Here is a 17,574-nt window from a genome sequence, read left to right on the forward strand (position 1 = left end):
CAACTTTTTTTCTTTTCTTTTTTCTCAGATGGAACTCAATCGTCAGACGTGCGCGTAACAGCGCCGAATTTATTTTATTTCAAGGACATTGTTATCTGTTATGATATACACTAGCACTATATAAGAAAGAAAACAGATTGCCGCGCAGAAGGCTTGAAAAGAAAAATATAAACAAGGCGAAAATGTAAAGATGAGGTCAATAAACCTTAACACTCATAGACATTGACCTGTCCTATGGTTTCTTAGAAGTTACCCAAACTTTGTGAATCTGCTTTAACGCGATAGCATTAAGGAGCTCATTTCGCAGAAATTTGCAGGAAATCGCAGAAATTTCGCAGAAATCTGATACGCCATGTCAACGAAAAGACTTTAAAAAATGACGCTAACAGCAGACAAAGTGTGATAAGGTCAAATATTGATATTTGAATTTAACAGTTCGCAATGCAAACCTTGAATATATTGAAGGGTTAAGCTGTCTGCCAACTTTAGCATACTCAAGTCTGGAACAAAACCCTCTCTATATTGAAATGAACCCACTTACTTCCTAAAGCAGCGCAAGTGTTGTCAGCTCTAGAGATGCGAGTAGCCCCAGCTTTGTGTACACTTCATGGTCTTCGATAGGGATACGTAAACCTAAATGCACAATTGTGTTCGCATTTCAGGTCATATAATTTTGTAGCTGTCAAAGGTAGCAATTGAATTTGTAACGCCCTGTTGAACGTCAAGAAGCCAGACATTGAACCGCTGTCGATAGCGAGAGTTTGGAGCAAACGCTTAGAAGACGTGCCTCAGTGCACCACCGAATATTGCATGGTAACCATCACGAGTGTACGCGTACACACACGGAGACCAGTGCCACAATAGTAAAAAATTATTTCGATGACGTACCTCAGCGCAGTCTGCCACTAAGTGATATCTTGATGACGGTGTTGATAAAAATTAAAACGAACAGTAGCTAAAGAATAGCGTGTGGTAAACTTGTTTATGCCGACGTAAAATACCCAAGACGGCATGCAGCAGTCAAGTTTGACTAACTGTGCAATCTATAAACTTCATGCGCGGCGTCTGAGGAGGCGCGTACATACACATGCTTTTTCTATTATTCGACGCGCAAGTTTTATTGTTGGACGCTCTTCACTCACTGATTTCACCATGTCGAGAATGACCTCCAGAATGATCTCTTCCCATTCACTATCGCTGATGAGGGGCCACTATGATCTTTCCTGCAGCCGTTTTTGTAAGTGCTGTCGCGACGGTAGCGAAAAAGTATTTTACTTAGGACGCGAGCGAGAGCGTGCGACACAATGGTAAAAAAATAACGATTATCCGGTAATGGACTCACACTCCATCGGAAAAAGAAGTGTTGATAAAAGACACTACTTAGCGAGGTCTTTCAGCAATCGGATGCCGCATAAGTGTTCTTCTAGAGCCCGTTAATGGATCTATATGCGCTGTATCTTCGAGGTCAGTGCCGTCCCACAGACAGCGGAAGCGATTTATTTGAGTTGAGGAGATCAGTTTCCTTCTTCTGACTGTTAATGGCTGACACCGGCCGCTTCTCTTTCAAGCTCTGGGCTTATCAAATGCAAAGTGTTCATCATTATTTGCGAGGCACTCTTCAGATATGCGTATTGCGACTCGAAGGGCGTTAATGACAGTTTAGCGTGCCCATGGCAATCTTGGATTTTCAGCTTTGCTGAAGAGCCTGAGAAGACTTATCCGACTTTCTTTTGTTTCCTCTGCTTCAGTTCTTTCCCCTACATATTCCAGACAGGCTTTAAAGCACTCGCTTGAGAACTCTAGCTGCAGCTTAACAATAAGTTCATCGCTTGCCTTCTTACCTATTTCTTCGTTTTATCGATTATTAACGTATCCAGTTTGCCGCATACTTCAGATGTTTGTTTCTGTCATTGTTCAGGAAGACTCTTGCCGATTACTCCAGAGCTATCCTAGCCTGCTACAGATAATAGTTATTAATAAATTCCTTTCATTATCTCATGCTATTGTTTATGGCATAATTACACAATGCTCGAAACCAAGTAGGATATCTTGGTTCCTATCCATATAGGCTGATATATTAAGGTAAAGTATTCTTTAGAAGGTCATTCCATTGAGTGAGTGAGTGAGTGAGTGAGTGAGTGAGTGAGTGAGTGAGTGAGTGAGTGAGTGAGTGAGTGAGTGAGTGAGTGAGTGAGTGAGTGAGTGAGTGAGTGAGTGAGTGAGTGAGTGAGTGAGTGAGTGAGTGAGTGAGTGAGTGAGTGAGTGAGTGAGTGAGTGAGTGAGTGAGTGAGTGAGTGAGTGAGTGAGTGAGTGAGTGAGTGAGTGAGTGAGTGAGTGAGTGAGTGAGTGAGTGAAGCTTTATTCGGCCCACAGAAGATGCGAGTAAACTCAACGTCACCCGGCCCGGCCCACTTGGAGACCATCAGGTCAAACCTGACGGCCCTCTTACAGGCCCTCTGGACGGCGAGGATTAGAGAGGTGTTGTCCTAGGCCTTAAAGAACTTCTTCATTCGGGTGAAAGGAGGACCGGCAGAGGCGCCGCCCCGCAGGACATGGTCGAAGTACCCACAACCAACACAAAGGGGGCACTCCGGGCTTGGGAACTGTTCGGGGTTCATTGTGTGCGAATAACTTTTCCGCGACAGGGACTGCGATGTTGCCAATATTCATGCCTGAGGTAATTGAAAGATAACTCCTTGCTTTTGAAGCTTCATTTGCAATATTTGTAAAGGCTATCTATCTATCTATCTATCTATCTATCTATCTATCTATCTATCTATCTATCTATCTATCTATCTATCTATCTATCTATCTATCTATCTATCTATCTATCTATCTATCTATCTATCTATCTATCTATCTATCTATCTATCTATCTATCTATCTATCTATCTATCTATCTATCTATCTCTGCCTTGTCTTATCTCCATTATTCTCACTGTCATCTTCCCTCTCTCCCTTCTCTTGTCTTTATGCAGATCAAGCACCAAAGCTCAAGTCAGCCTTCGAAGACACAACTGTGCGCCCGGGAAAGCCCGTGTCGCTACGTTGCGTTGCGTCGGGGGACCCGCCGCCACGCATCACGTGGCTTCTTGATGGAGTGTGGCCCATCGATTCCAGGCACGGCCGCGTTCGTGTGCGAACTACCGGTGCGGAAGCTGGTTCTGGCTTGAGCGGAGCCGAGGTGTCCAGCACGCTGTCCATCTCTTCGGCCGAGGTCCAAGACGGCGGGTCGTACTCGTGCGAGGCGTCGAACTATGCCGGCGTCGCCTCGCACTCGGCTCGTATCAACGTGTACGGTTCTATCTACGTCCGACCTCTGGGCAACCTGTCAGCGCTGGCTGCCGCCACTTTCTCGGTGCAGTGTCCATTCGGTGGTTACCCCTTCGGACACGTATACTGGGAGAAAGGTGAGCGTGTTTTAGATGTCGTGTCCAGTCGTTAGAAGGGGGTGCTGCGTGGTCATAATGTTGTGGCTTTCGGCCACCATTAGGCTAGTTATTGTTTGATATATATATACATGTTGTATTGACGGAATACAATTCTAAAAACAGTCAATATGGTTGACCAACATACTCGAACAGCGGTCAGCTTCTCCGGCTCTTCGTCATGCTTGACTTAATCTGTCCGTAACGATACATTGTTGATTAAAATTTTTAAGGTAATTGAGGCAATGTTTGCAAAGAAAACACTAAATATAGTCGAAGTAAACAAAAAAGTCTAACTGCAACTATTTCGTAATACATCTCTAAGTTGATGTTTCAGATTCACATACCCTGTACAAGGATAAACGTTGAAAATCTTTTTATGGATTAAAGTGATCCAGGCCTGACTTATGCGCCAAGAGTTACAGGGACCCTGCGACACTTTTTGGACGTGGTCAGATAATACCGCCAATCGGTGGTCGAGGTTCCTGCGAACATGTGACCCACACATTATAGCGCAGCACTCCGTAGGAAACTTACAATTAAATTTTGAGGTCAGCTAGAAATCGCTCGCTTTTCTCTTGTCAGATGATGCCGTATAGCCAAAGTATACTGGGTGACGTACCCCAAAGCCGGCTCTGGACACAGCCATTGGCTGATTTAAACATCGTGAGCTCCACAGTTACCGGGGTCGTCGCGGGGGACGGCGTGACGTGCCCTCGACGTGCCGCGGCGCGGGAAAAGTGAGCCGCGCGCAACGTTTATACGTTTGTCGCGTGCGCGTTCTTCAAATAAAAAACAAGAAAAGAAAGTGGCTTAACAAAATACATTGCTGGGCTAGTTGGTTCATAATCTTCAAAATTGAATAGCGCGAAATCTGTGCATCTGTGTTCCTTCGTAGTGCTGTTCCATTTTGCGTTATCCAATTTTTAAGAAAATAAAGTGCTCAAGGTCATGACGCACGCTTACGTACTGACGCAGCTTCTAGCCTCCTCGTCGGGCCTCTTCCCCCCCTCCACCTTCCGTGTGCATAGCATACATCGCGTTCGCTGGGATGAAAGGAGAGAGAGAGAGAGAGAGAGTGCTTAGGGCGTGGGACAAATTCGTATAACTCCGCTCGTACTTAACAGATTTTGAAAATTTTTGCGGCAGTTGATTTGTGAGTCAATAAGCACCGGCAGTGACGTCATTTCGCTATTACTTGTAAATGTGTTGCAGGGTGACCTAAAATACACAAGTTGGGCGTGGGAACGAAAAATGACGTGATGCCACTGTAAATAAATTAGCTATCAGTGGAAGCAATTTCAGCGTATTTACTATGTTAATTGACGCGAATCTTGTTATTTAAAAAGAAAGGGTATACTGTAACGACTTCATAAATGCCGCGTTTAAGAAAACATTATAAGATGTTGCTTTTAATAATTATAGTTACGTTTGTTACAGAATAAACAACACTAGAAGCATATTAAGTCGATTGTATAATGTTGCTCAATAATTTCCCGATATAATGCGGGCTAGATCTGGAGCAGATATTCGTGGTATTGCATCAGAATTACCTTCCATAACTCTTAAGGTTGTCCTGCGAATAATCTTAAATTCTATAACACCTACAAATGCGATATTCAAGAGGACATAAGTTATCAAATATAATATGCATAGCTTCAATTTTATATTGCAATAATGCAGATAGTTTTGACGAAGTCACGGAAACCAGTTAACGCGGGCGTAGCTTATTTCCGACAAGTGAATCCACTTTCAGGCCAGATCGTTCTTTCTTTCTTTCTGTCATTCTAGCATATTTTCCACAGCCTTAAACTCCTTGCTCGCTTTGTTGTTTCTTTGCCGTTGTTCAACTGACGCAGATGGACGGAGACTTCCGCTAAACCAACGCCAGACAGTGTTTCCCAACGGGACGCTACAGATACAGGGAACGGACCGTGAGCACGACCAGGGCCAGTACACGTGCACCGTGCATGGACCGGACTCCCAGATCATTCACCGAACCATCTCGCTCCACGTGCGCAGTGAGTCTCAATGTGTTGTGTTACAATAAATAAAAGAAATAAATTTTAGATACAACGTGTCAAGAAGCATGTATCTCATATAACTTAGTGGAAAATTGCCTTAGTGGAAAATGCTTATCGTATTCGCTTGTGAGTGGCACGAGTGCAGAGTGACACCGTTGTTTCTCTTCCAAGCATATCCGGTCGAACACTAACTTCCGGTCTTTGGAATATCCATAAAAAGTTTTCTAAAAAATAGAAATCGATGGTTCTGGTGCAAGATGAAAGTTATATTAGATACATGCAATATCGGATAATTACTTTGCTACAGAAAAAGGCCAATTACCTGTCAGTGTAATTTAATAAAATTAGTTGATTGAGTTGATTGAAAGATTGCGAGCAGCTCTTTAGAGCAGCTGTGATCGTTGTGGCACCTGGCGGAGTAGGTCTCAACCACAGGAGTCTTTCTGCGTGGCCTCTGAGACTTGCTTCGGCAGCCCGCGAAACACATGAGGTCTCCTCGATTTGGCTGCGCTGTCTGCACTAGTTCACGAGTGCTGCACTTCGGCGCTCGATTTGGCGAGTGCAGCGGGGGCCACCTGCACCTATGCGCTCGTTTTGACGTCGTGCTTCACGAGTTCATCTGCACTTCAACACTAGCTTCCGCTCGAGTTCTCGTCTCGTGCAAGCAGCGCAAGGTATATGGCGTTGCTGCACTTTTGCCCTCGATTGTACCGCTGCACCGAAACCGCTAGTGTCGTGCTGCGCTCACGCTGAAGAAGCTGGCGCGACACTGGCACGGCACTTTCGTGAACTACGTCCAGAAAGTGCAGCCAAATCGAGGAGACCTGTGATTAAACCAAGGAATACACCGGGGAACAGGAATGCCAACGTGCCAGTGCTACTACTAGACACCTAAGTCAAGTTATAGGGTCGCCTCGGCTATTTTATTTTTGAAAACACTGAAACGTTCTTCAAATTCAAAGCGTTTTCTGTAGGAGGTGGTCGATTTTTTCTAAAACTTTAACCATCGCACAGAACTGTTCTGCGACACGCAAAACTGATGACCCGCACTTGCTTGCGTCCTTTTTTTTGTATTTTCTTTTTCTCGCGTACATACGGCAAACGTCTTTCTTTAAACTCTCGCTTTGTGTCTTTCAGAGGAGTCGTGAGAGGTTAGGTAATAGTCGTAAAAGGGTGAGATAAGGTTAAGTCGTTTATCTAGTGCTGTCAAGAAGGTGCTGCACGCAAAGTCTTGCGTCAGCGGTTGGTTTCTCGCGATGCACTTGCCACTCGCGTATGTTCTATTGATTGCTACAACTGCAGCACGCCACCGCTCGAGCCTGTGAACGTAAAAACTCTAGGGGTGTGCGAATACCACACGGTAGCTTTCGAATTGAATGCTGAATCGAATTAAGCACGAAAAAGTCGAATACCGGATGGAATATTGAATATCAAAAGTTTTATTTTCAAAATCCTTAGTGTTTGCAAGCCTTGATGCAAAAAGAGTAACTGGTTCGCAAGTTCGGGAGTCGGCTTTTCTCTAAAAAACTTTTAAAATACTTCTTTCTAAAAACCTGATAAGGACAGTAGTAAGTGCACACACCTAGCAGTAGGTGTTTATCATTCACTACTCTTGGACCTCAGTGAAAAAAAAAAAAGAGAACTGCCACATTTTAGATCCTTTTATTTTTCACTGATGTTGCATATTCGGCGTGTAACTTCATTGTTTAATAAGTGTAGCTTCACTCTTGTTAATCCGACAGCTTCTGTAGCTTATAAAGCTAACCACAAATCGATTATTTTGTTGCGAGTTTGAGTGTATTGCAACGCTTATTTTATCATTTGGTTGAATGTGACCGTAAATTCATGAAGCATGCAGTACTAACCTGATTAAGCTTTAAAAAAGAACAAAAAAGAAAAAAAATGTGATGTGTCACTGCCATCCGACAAAGACGACTATATGTGGAAAACCTTGCGTAAGATGCAGGAAAGAGGCAGAAAAGTGTCACTTATGCATTTTCTGGGTCGTTCACTTGTCCCGTTTTTGAGGTAACCGACACACGGTCATACAGACTGACCGTAAAGTGAAATGGCTTGTTACGAAAGTGTCCAAGAGTGAACTGCGCACACAGAGATATTCGCCGCTCACCTTACGGTGCCGAGCACATCGTTTGCGAACGTTTCTTGCTCAACTTTACTGTATCTTCTAGACTCGTTTTGCGAGCGTCAACCTCTATAGCTCCCGATATGTACTTTGCAAAGCAGCTGTTGCGATAGCTTTGAAAAGTACGGTAGTCGTCGTGCGAGACACACGACGACGTTAAGGTTTCTGGCCGAGGCACTAAGAGAAGCAGGCTTCTCGCGTTCACACCCCTCTAAACCCCCCTTTTCACCCCCCCCCTTTTTTTTTCTTTTGAACTTTTCCCTGAAAAGCTGACTCTCCAATAACGTTGGTGGGGAAACGCGCACTGATTTCAACGTCGCCAGCTGCGGATCACAGGTGACTTCGTGCTAGACTTTAAAACCGGTATAAAGTGCGTTCTACTTGAACCGATCGCTATCACTTACCTGGTGGTTTTCCTTGAGTTGGTGTATTTTTTCAATAGAGCTGTTTTCTTTTAACTGTCTGATACACCCGTGAATTTCATTCGGGAACACTACGCAGGCAACATCAGCAAGCGGCAACATTGAGAATGTCACATTAAGTCTAGGTACTACATTTGAGAGCAGATGGGTTGAACTCTGTGGCCTTAACTGGCCAAACATTTCAAATTATATCGCGCTCGAGGCCACCAAAAGCCTATGCGTTACAGCATGGGCCGCAAGACCATCTGCTAGCTTATGTGCACAACTCTTTTGGTTTTTAAAGACAACGTTACGAAGGCCACGTGTATACGACGGGGAGGAGGCGTACGTTTGCACTCCCATTACTAATCTTGGCACCTTACGCCAGACATGAACATCAAATCATTGTAGCTCCTAAGTGCAACACGACGACAGATGAGGTTTTAGAAGCCACGCTATTCGCGAAATAAACTTCATTTAGACAGAGACAAAATATGCAGGGAAGAGCACTGATTTATAATTTAATTTTATTTTGTAGTACGTCAAAATATATGCAAAAAACGGGGCTACTGGTCATTACGGCCAAGCTGTAGAAACAAAGGAGAAGCTAAACATGTGTAGTGGTTCAACAACAAAAAAACATGATTGCTCATCATTATGCCTGTCTTCGACAACCAATCCCTTTGTTTCGTTTTGTATATTACGCCGTTTGTATAATAAAACTGAATGGGAAGTAAGCGCTCGCTCATGTATATCTGTATTTCTTTGTAGCTGATATTATTTTTGCGTTGTGCACCTTCGCAGATGCTTCACCAACTAACCAAACCGTCACTTTGACTACTTTTACACTCTACAGCGCTCACGAAATGTTCACCCTAATTTTGTTTGTCTTCCTGCAGGCGGACCGCAGATCACGCCCTTCACTTTCCAGGCAAACTTGCACGAAGGCGTGCGCGCTGGGCTCACGTGTTTAGTGCACGCCGGAGACCCTCCTATCCGTCTGGAGTGGCTGCGGGACGGCAAGCCGCTTGTGCCTGGTGCTCATCCCGACGTGTCCATCATGACCGACGAGGGCGGCTTCGTGTCGACACTAACGCTGAAGCGTCTCTCGTCGCGACAGAACGGCAACTACACTTGCAGGGCTACAAACCAGTACGCGTCCGCCGAACATTCCGCAGAGCTACTAGTAAAAGGCAAGTACGCCGTTCCGTCATACAAACGGATATAAATGCCACGTTAAACCAATACCGCCCTCACTGTTTCCTTTACGTTTGCCTATGGCTTTAGAAGTTGTTAAATGCACATTTACCAGTATTGCTTTCTTCAGGTCTTCATGTTCTAAATCGTAGTTCAGCCAACCTTGATTAACTGCGCCATCCTTAAAGACTCATTCAGAAGCACCGGTGGCGCGACCGTTTACGACTGGCGATCATGAAGCTATTATACGCGACCGATGTTCACAGCTGCGTACGACCTATACCTGTCGTGGCACAGAAATCACGTCCGCCCGCACTGTCCCTACCCCGTAAAATAGGCTGGCGTCCCGTTCCTGCACATTTGATTGGTTCAATGGTTTGCGAATGCAGTCGCGTGACTGAAAATCGTGCGGCGAGCAACTAAAACTAAGCCAAATCAGTCGCTTTATGACCAGTCGCTGGCGACTAAGTTGGTCTCGCGACCGGTGCTAGTCGCATGTGGCGAATGAACCTTATTTGCTGTTCGTTCACTCTGAATAAATCAAATCTTACTGTAAGTGAACTAAGGCTAAGGTTCGATTTCGCACGAGGAAAATTCTGCGCAACCGCTAAGGACTCTTCGAGGTCACATTTGTGCAAGATATATAATCCTTGTAGCGCAATATAAAAATGTTAGAAATTGCTATGCGGCCTTTAGAAAAAGCAGTATAGCAAATGTATATGTATGAATCCATTATTACTACCGGATGCCTAAAAGGCAGTCAACTATAAGGCGCAGCAATATAATTTATGCTTCACCAACTGATGCAAGGAGGTCAGTTTTTCCTGATAAATATCAATTACATTGGTGTAGACGGAATAAAGAGGCGAGCTCCATGCACGACGCGTCTGGCTTTCAGTGCCCCCGACATGGACCATGGAGCCGAACGACACTACCGCCGTGTCCGGACGCTCGGTCTACGTCGACTGCCAGGCCGGCGGCGTGCCTCAGCCACACATCCGCTGGAAGAGCGCTACAGGTAATTGGACCACAAAGCCCTGTGCGCTTCCCGTTTCCAGCCTACAAAGTCGCTATGAGTTCACGCTTCAACACCACGAAAGCGTAGATCCTTTTATGCCATCTGCCTCGTCTCTTCAGCAAACTTTATCTCTGGTCTTGTCTTAACGAAAAGATGTGACTTGTGGCGCGACGTCTTGAAGCAGTAGTCTCAGCTAAAGCTTATTCTTATCGATCATTATGCGGCAAACGCCAAATTGATGACACGTGCAGTTTAGCTTCCAATATCCGGAAATACGCGGCACTGAAATTAATTTGTTGTTACAGAACAGCATTTCCTGTCAACTTAGTGGAACAGCCTATCAATGCGCTGTCGTCAAATCACTGGCAAAACTAGAGCCCGCTCACGTCAACTATTTTCTGTGAGAAAAACGTAAAGCATCTATATCACAATGCCGTTAGAGCGGGCATGCGGAGATACAGTTGGCAGACGAGTCGATTTCTGGTGCAGTCGTCGTCAAGGTAGATAATCGCGTGAGTTAATTGTTGTACAATGTTTCCAGACGTTTCGAGGAAGCGCGAGAAGCCTACGCTCGCTCGCCGCAGAATTCCCTCCATCCCTAATTGCTGCGAATTCCGTCAGCCCAATAGGTGGAATGTTAACGTTGCGGGACGCACGTCTCCACACACGACGGCCACGATTATTACGTTAGGCGTTTAATTATCTCACAACGTGGAACCCCGGGTCACGCTGCATGAATTCGAATTTTCCCTCTATTCGTTTCGTGAACATTTCGGCTCATTTACAACCTAAAGAAATATGTAAAACTAATTATAAAAACTAAACATCTGCTGAGACGAGATTACTCGCTACAAACGGCTACTTGCGTTTACAGGAATTGTAATACTCGGTGCGTTTCACGGATGCATGCTGCGTATGATTACATGGACTCTCATCGAGGAAGTTTCTGTGCGAGTTGTCAGTGAATGCCGTGGTCGTCGAGGCGAGACTGGGAAGCGAACTGCAAACACGCTGAAGTGTTCGCAGCGCGTACAGGAAGTACGCAGCGACTTTCTCAGCACCCTTCTCGTTCCCTCGGCCGGCAAATCGCAGACTGCGAAACGCAGTCATGCGCGCGAGTGCTGGAACACCTGTGGATGGCATTTGAAATTTAACTGGCTTTGCATTCGTTAATTCTTCTTCTTCTTCTTGCCCGCTTAACTCGCTCCCGCCGAGACCGCGCTTAGTCTTCGTGGTTCTCTTTCGGAAAGAACTTATTGCTAGAAGGCTTGTTCTTTTTTTTCCCCTTCAATTCGTAAAGTACCTGTCGGAGCTCCAATGCTGCGGCGTGTTTTTCAAATTCATTTTGTCTTGAAGACCGTCGAGAAATAAAGACGTACTTGAATGTTAATTTTTCCACGAGTATATTTTCTGCGCCGCGTGTTTCAACAAATCAGTCTGTTGAGCTTCAGAGCTATGTAATGTTTAAATATCCTAATGCAAAACGTCTTCGTTTGACTCAACATAGTTAGAAATCTTGTCCAACTTCTCCAGGCTCCGAGCATATAATGTTAATTCGTCGTCATCTGCAGTGTAAACGGAGTGAAGGTGATAAAAGATAACAGGTATAGAACCTACAAGGCTTTTTGTTCGTTTCGTTCGCAATTTTTTCTTTAGTTAGCTACTCACTGGAGCTATAGTAACTTGTGATCTTCAGTTTCCAGCGCTCCCGTTATACGTGAATGCGGCATCGACTGGATTTCGAGTACAAGCGCTGGTTAGTTAAATGACAGCTGACGTTTCTACTTTTATATATACTCTCTAATAAGATAGTGCGATCTTCTCATGTAAATTCAGTGGTTGATAATGCACATGCGGTTCCCATAGATGGGCTGTGATAACAGCTTGTGATTCTGTGCTATTGTTGGATCCCATTAACAGTGATTTTTCCTCTGAGGTTCTGCTTAATGTTATCATCCTTCGCGTATTGTGTTTCCACTATTGCCTATGACGAAAGCCGCTTGCTGCGGAGCTTTATTTAGGTTTACTTGAACACTTAAAAAAAAAACAGCCTATTAGACACCTGTTGGGCCCATAGCCAAATATAGTGAAGGCCCCAAATTACGCAAAGTTTCCAGTAAAGCATATGTGAGAGTTTAGCACCACAGTGAAGCCATAATGCGTTCAGGTCATGAGTAATACAGTCAAATCACAATTTAAAAAGCCCAGAAGCATGTGCAGAACAATACAGTTAAAATATTTCCTGAATGCCAATATGCAACAGAACAAACGCAAATAATACCATTTAGCAACGGTACCTTAGCGTAGGTAATAACAATATCTGGTGTTTAACGTCCCAAACGTAGGTACAACTCTATTATAAGGATGCCGTGGAAGTCCAGTGGTTTGGTGCTTGACTGCTGTCCCGAGAGATTCGCGTTCGACCCCGGCCGCGGCGGTCATATTTTAATGGAGGCGAAATCCTAGAGGCCTGTGTGCGCGAATCTCAAGTGGTTTAAGTTCTCCGGGGCACTCCACTACAGCGTCTCACATAGACCGAGTCGCTCCGGGATGTTAAACCTCCGTAAACCAACCGGTTCCATTATGTGAACGCTAACAAAGATTTTTTTTTTTACGAAGAAGAGAAATAGTGTCAGACAGCGCAGAGAGATTATAGATGGCAAGTTATTCAGCAGAGCTTGTTGCAGTGCTGGTTGGCACATTACTTCGAAAAATTACCCAGAACGCCCTTCTCTTGTGCTTCTTCTTTCTGTTGGTGGTGTGCTTAAGCGTCTAGGTTTTTCTCGACGCGAAGTTATTGTTGGTTCACTATTGAGCTTGTGAAAGTTTATCGTACTGTCTTTAAAAAGTACGTCCTTTTCACCGAGCGGGCTTGTAGAAACACAAAGCACGCCTTACTTTCGAGACACGTCAATGTTTAAGCAGATAGTAAGTGTAAAAAACAGTGCGTGCCACAAGTTATTACCTTCCGCTATCTCGCTGTATGACGCCCCTAGGAAACAGTTAGTGCCAGTGTACTTCCATAGCGAGACTAAAAAAAGTGAACGGCGCGAGATGCGCTCTGAACTCAGTAAAACGTAGAGTGAAATAAAGAAGAAAGTAATGAAAGCTTGTTGAAAGCTTTGCAGACTTCTCAGAATAAATAGCAGGTGCCTCTTTTATCCAGAGTTCCCACGGCTGCCAATTCCACGGCCTCGCTCAGCAAGGCTAAAGGTGAACCACCAGCGAATGATGGATGGTGTCGATTTGCGACTCCTTTGCTTTCTCGCCTCGAAAGATTTACATCTCTTGAAGGAATGATTCACTTCGTGTTCAGTTTTTTTGAGAAATTAATTAGGACCTTCTTCCATAAACTCTGGCTCTCTTTTTTTTACGGTCACACGAACATAACTCATGAAGCCGGTGTTTGCGCCTTATACTCTTCTAAAAATAGAAGAGACATGACAAGCTTTTCTGGAACCACCCTCTGATATCTGGTATCTTTCACTCAACCAGTCTTGAATGCAATAAAAACCTTGCATTCATGTTAAACAATATTTAAAAATATAGAGAGAAAGGCAACAGCCGGCCTTTACTCTATTCATGAGTTGTCTACTTGAATGGATGGCCTTCTAGACAGTCTGTTATAGATCTTTAGACTTGAATTGAATTGAATTGAATTGAATTGATTTTATATCTTCTGTTTACAACAGAAAGGAAGCAGAAGCTAAAGGCCATGTGGCCTGACAAAGGCTTCTGCTTCTACGACAGTTCAGCACGCAGGCCTTACGTAGCACACAAGTCAATACAAAATGTACTGTACACACAGATTCAACTGAATAATCACGAAACGAAAACGACATGTGTACAATAAAGTAGGAAATACTAGAGTCGCGAGAAGAAAACAAAACAAAATAAAACTACATAATACACTGATAGGTCATTTTTGCCCCAGTCAACAACTAAAATTTGCAATTTTAGTTGTTCCCTACTACGAATGTTAAAGAACCGCGAGTACTGTTCAGATAAGCCATGTCATTCAGCGTGCGCACAGTTCCAGAACAGAAGTGTCAACGATCTAAGGCAAGTTATAGCATAAGAATCGAGAACTGGGCTAGTTGGTGGAGATGCATGGTCTTATAGCATGCTCGAAAGTCACCAGTAAGATATTCAGCTTAGCTTCGCTTAACTAACTCAGATATGACTCAGTAAAAAAATACGCTTGTCGAGAAGGAACGGAACTTGCTCGGCATGCCAATGTTCCTTTGCAGAGCCGGACAGTCCAGCGTCACAGTTCCGCACCATCATCAGCAACTCACACATCCACATACTTGTCAATGGAACGCTCAGCATCCGCAGCGTCGAGCCTGGCGACGCCGGACTCTACCTGTGCGAAGCCTCGAATGGCGTTGGATCAGGAATCAGCCGAGTTCTCCAGCTCACCGTCCGCAGTAAGCAACATATTGAGAGCATCTCCTGAAGTGCGCGCGGCCTTCTATTACTTTTAACTTCAGTGACTTATTTTCATTAAAAAAATTCCAGCCGATCAAAATTGAGCAATACGCCCTAGCGCAAAAGCTTTGTATTGATACAGCACCTCGGTAGAGCCTTCCTTATTCCTACTAATATGCACGTCTTTGACTACTACCTTCCGTGGGTATTTAGAGGCTAAAGTGGCGCGATGCCCGACTTGAGGGCGTGGGCTTCGTTCCCGGCCACGGCGGCCGCATTTCGATACGTGGAAGTGCAAGCACAATATAGTACATAGGTGCACGTTAAAGAACCGCGAGTACTGAAAATTAAGCCGAAGTCGTCCGCAAAAGGGTACGTCATTATCATTTAAAACGATTTTCTCATTTAAAACCATACAGTGTACTGACATGTTTGATTACGCATAGTTACGTTTGATTTTGTTACTTGATATGGCTGTTTCAATAAAATAAACACTATATCTTTTTGCGAGGTCCGAACATTCGCTTTTAGGTGGCTACACGACATATCTGACATAACAAACATATGTGTTTCATTTGCGCCAATGCCGCTCTACGCGCATTGTTCTTTATGAAACTTTTCTCTATTTGTGCATTCGTTGTCAGGTGCGCCTCGGTTTGCAAGCAAGTTCACAACGGTGTCTGTGCGGCGAGGCGAAAGCGCCGAGGTTACTTGTCCAGCCCAGGGAGATTCACCTATACGTTTCCACTGGCTCAAAAACAATCTCCCACTTAACGTTCTGAAGGACCACAGGTAAGCAAGATTCCATACTACGAAGGTATTTGGCATTGGTGTCCGTAGAGATGCTATAGAAACTACAGCGTAAATTCTGCATTTTTCTAATTTGTGTTTTTAAGTAAGGATAATGCTGCCTCTTCAACGTTCCGGATTGTGCCTGAAGGACTTCATCTTGTTCTTTTTCAATCTCTTGGACGTTATTTTAGGTACTCTAGAGTTGAAGACAGAAGTGGTGACGTCACGACGTCAAAAATTACCGTGCAGCACGCGGAGAGATCTGACAACGGCGTGTTCACATGTCAAGCAGCCAACGAGTTTGGCGAAGACTCCACTAGCGTTCAGCTCACCGTGCAAGGTAACGTCTTTTCTAAGCGTAATCCTTGAATGCTAGTTTCTTATTGTTGTACTATATTTCGCGTTCCATAGCTTCTAAATAAAAAAGGCTCCCCTCGTCTACCTTCATGATGCCATTGCGATCGCTAACGCTCGTTTTCAATTTCGTTAATTTGTGAAGGCAGACATAATTCAAACAGTACTCAATACCAACAGCTACACGGTATAAAGAGTTTCAAATAACGACATTTCCTAATACAGTCATTGCATTCTCGCCAATCTGCATAGTTGTCACATTAGTGGGACACTTTATTATGTAGTTGCAAATTTAAAAACCTCTATCAGGAGTAATACATGTATTATGGGAGCAAGCTTGAAGAGGAAGAGAGGGGGGGGGGGGGTTGCGGAAGCAGGATGAATGTTGTAGCTACAAACGATGCACATAATAGCATATGCAACAGAGCACACGCTGACGCAAGCTAAATGTTCGTTTGCTGAACTCGAGAAGCCTAATTTCACGTTCCAGTTATAATGCAAATAAATCTGTCTCTTGCATTCATCTGGCTAAAGCCTCAACACTTATTAAATTTTCAAACCTCTTTATTAATTATTTCCAAAACTCAAGGCTTTAGGACTAGAGAAAATATGGTTTCAAGCTGTACGAAGTCAACAAAGCTTACAGCAGGTAAGAACGACCTCGAAAACTCAAATAGTTACACGCACACCTTACATCGGCTACACGTGGGTACACAAATGTATAACACACGAAATACGTGTAAAGTCTAATTACTCGATATATATATCCATAATATTCCAATTTCATTTCTCTGTAAGGGAGGTAAACGTGCGGTGTTTCGCACTGAACACTTGTACCACTATTGGTGTTTTTTGACAGTGACAATCACAATGATAATGACTTTTATTTTCGCATCAATACAGCGATTGATACGAAGATATTTAAGAGCTACTTGAGAGGTATTTAAGAGGTATTTAAGAAATTAGAAGACGTGTTTCTGGGCGCATCAGATGAAGCTGATTCTTTTTAATTCGTTAATTTAGGATGTCTTGGGCTGCGGTATTTTGCACTACCCGCTTCATAAACAATCTTCTTACCACATGGTTGCTAAGAGCTTAACACTTCGAAAAAGTAATTATAGGACCATATGTGACGATAAATACAAAACTCAATCTAAGCGCTCCGTAAAACGCTTTACTTAAGGAAAGATAAATACGTTCCGGATAGAAAACTTTTTTTATTCAGAGTTATCGTCTTGTATTGTAAAATAATATTTTATTCAGTTAATTTGAGCAACCCTAGCATTAAAAGTAGTCCGAATTTAGGACACCTAAATCTTCCTGTGGGACAGATTTTTACGCAACGATAAGAGAAGGACATGTTGTGTCCTTAGTCGTCCTTGCACTTTTCAATCACTTTCCTTTCGTTACGGAGGGTCCTCAAGCCAAAAAAAGGCACCTATATAAGTCGCTTTCGTATGTCTGTCGGTTGCCCAAAACAAAAAAAAAAAAGTGATGCGAACACTTTGCCTAGTGAACTATGCTTTCTGCGCGGCCTTGTACGCAAAGCGTCCTGTCCTGTTTGGCTAGACACTCGCGAGCGTTTTATCTATTACATCTGGGCTTTCTCCTATTGCTTATGGCGCAACCTTTCTAAATATTCACGCCACCCTGGTCTCCAGCAAGCAAACAAATAATTTGCATGTTTTCCCTCAATACCTCCGCCACCGTGGTAACTATAGAACCACCACACGTTCAGACACACCAGCGTCACGCCTCAAATGCTGCGTCCGCAGTCGACCACTAT

General features: G+C 44.0%; 2 protein-coding genes across 3 annotated transcripts in view; both read left to right on the top strand.

The window, feature by feature from the left end:
• LOC125756260 (Down syndrome cell adhesion molecule-like protein Dscam2) overlaps positions 1–9,224 on the top strand; it is a 194,380-nt gene extending 185,156 nt beyond the window's left edge. Inside the window, exons 8-10 of the mRNA XM_049412869.1 lie at positions 2,979–3,410; positions 5,288–5,449; positions 8,896–9,224. Coding sequence (XP_049268826.1) covers positions 2,979–3,410; positions 5,288–5,449; positions 8,896–9,224 — 923 coding nt within the window. The remainder of the gene's footprint in view (positions 1–2,978; positions 3,411–5,287; positions 5,450–8,895) is intronic.
• Positions 9,225–10,054: 830 nt separating this feature from the next.
• LOC119383234 (Down syndrome cell adhesion molecule) overlaps positions 10,055–17,574 on the top strand; it is a 33,502-nt gene continuing 25,982 nt past the window's right edge. For both annotated transcript variants that reach the window (XR_007415107.1, XM_037651279.2), the window contains exons 1-4: positions 10,055–10,211; positions 14,462–14,641; positions 15,287–15,434; positions 15,626–15,774. Coding sequence is in view for 1 of the 2 variants with exons in the window: in XM_037651279.2 (XP_037507207.2) it covers positions 10,109–10,211; positions 14,462–14,641; positions 15,287–15,434; positions 15,626–15,774 (580 nt within the window). In the remaining variant the exon portion in view is untranslated. The remainder of the gene's footprint in view (positions 10,212–14,461; positions 14,642–15,286; positions 15,435–15,625; positions 15,775–17,574) is intronic.

This window comes from Rhipicephalus sanguineus, chromosome 2, assembly GCF_013339695.2.
Source record: "Rhipicephalus sanguineus isolate Rsan-2018 chromosome 2, BIME_Rsan_1.4, whole genome shotgun sequence".
In the NCBI taxonomy this organism is placed as follows: Eukaryota; Metazoa; Arthropoda; class Arachnida; order Ixodida; family Ixodidae; genus Rhipicephalus; species Rhipicephalus sanguineus.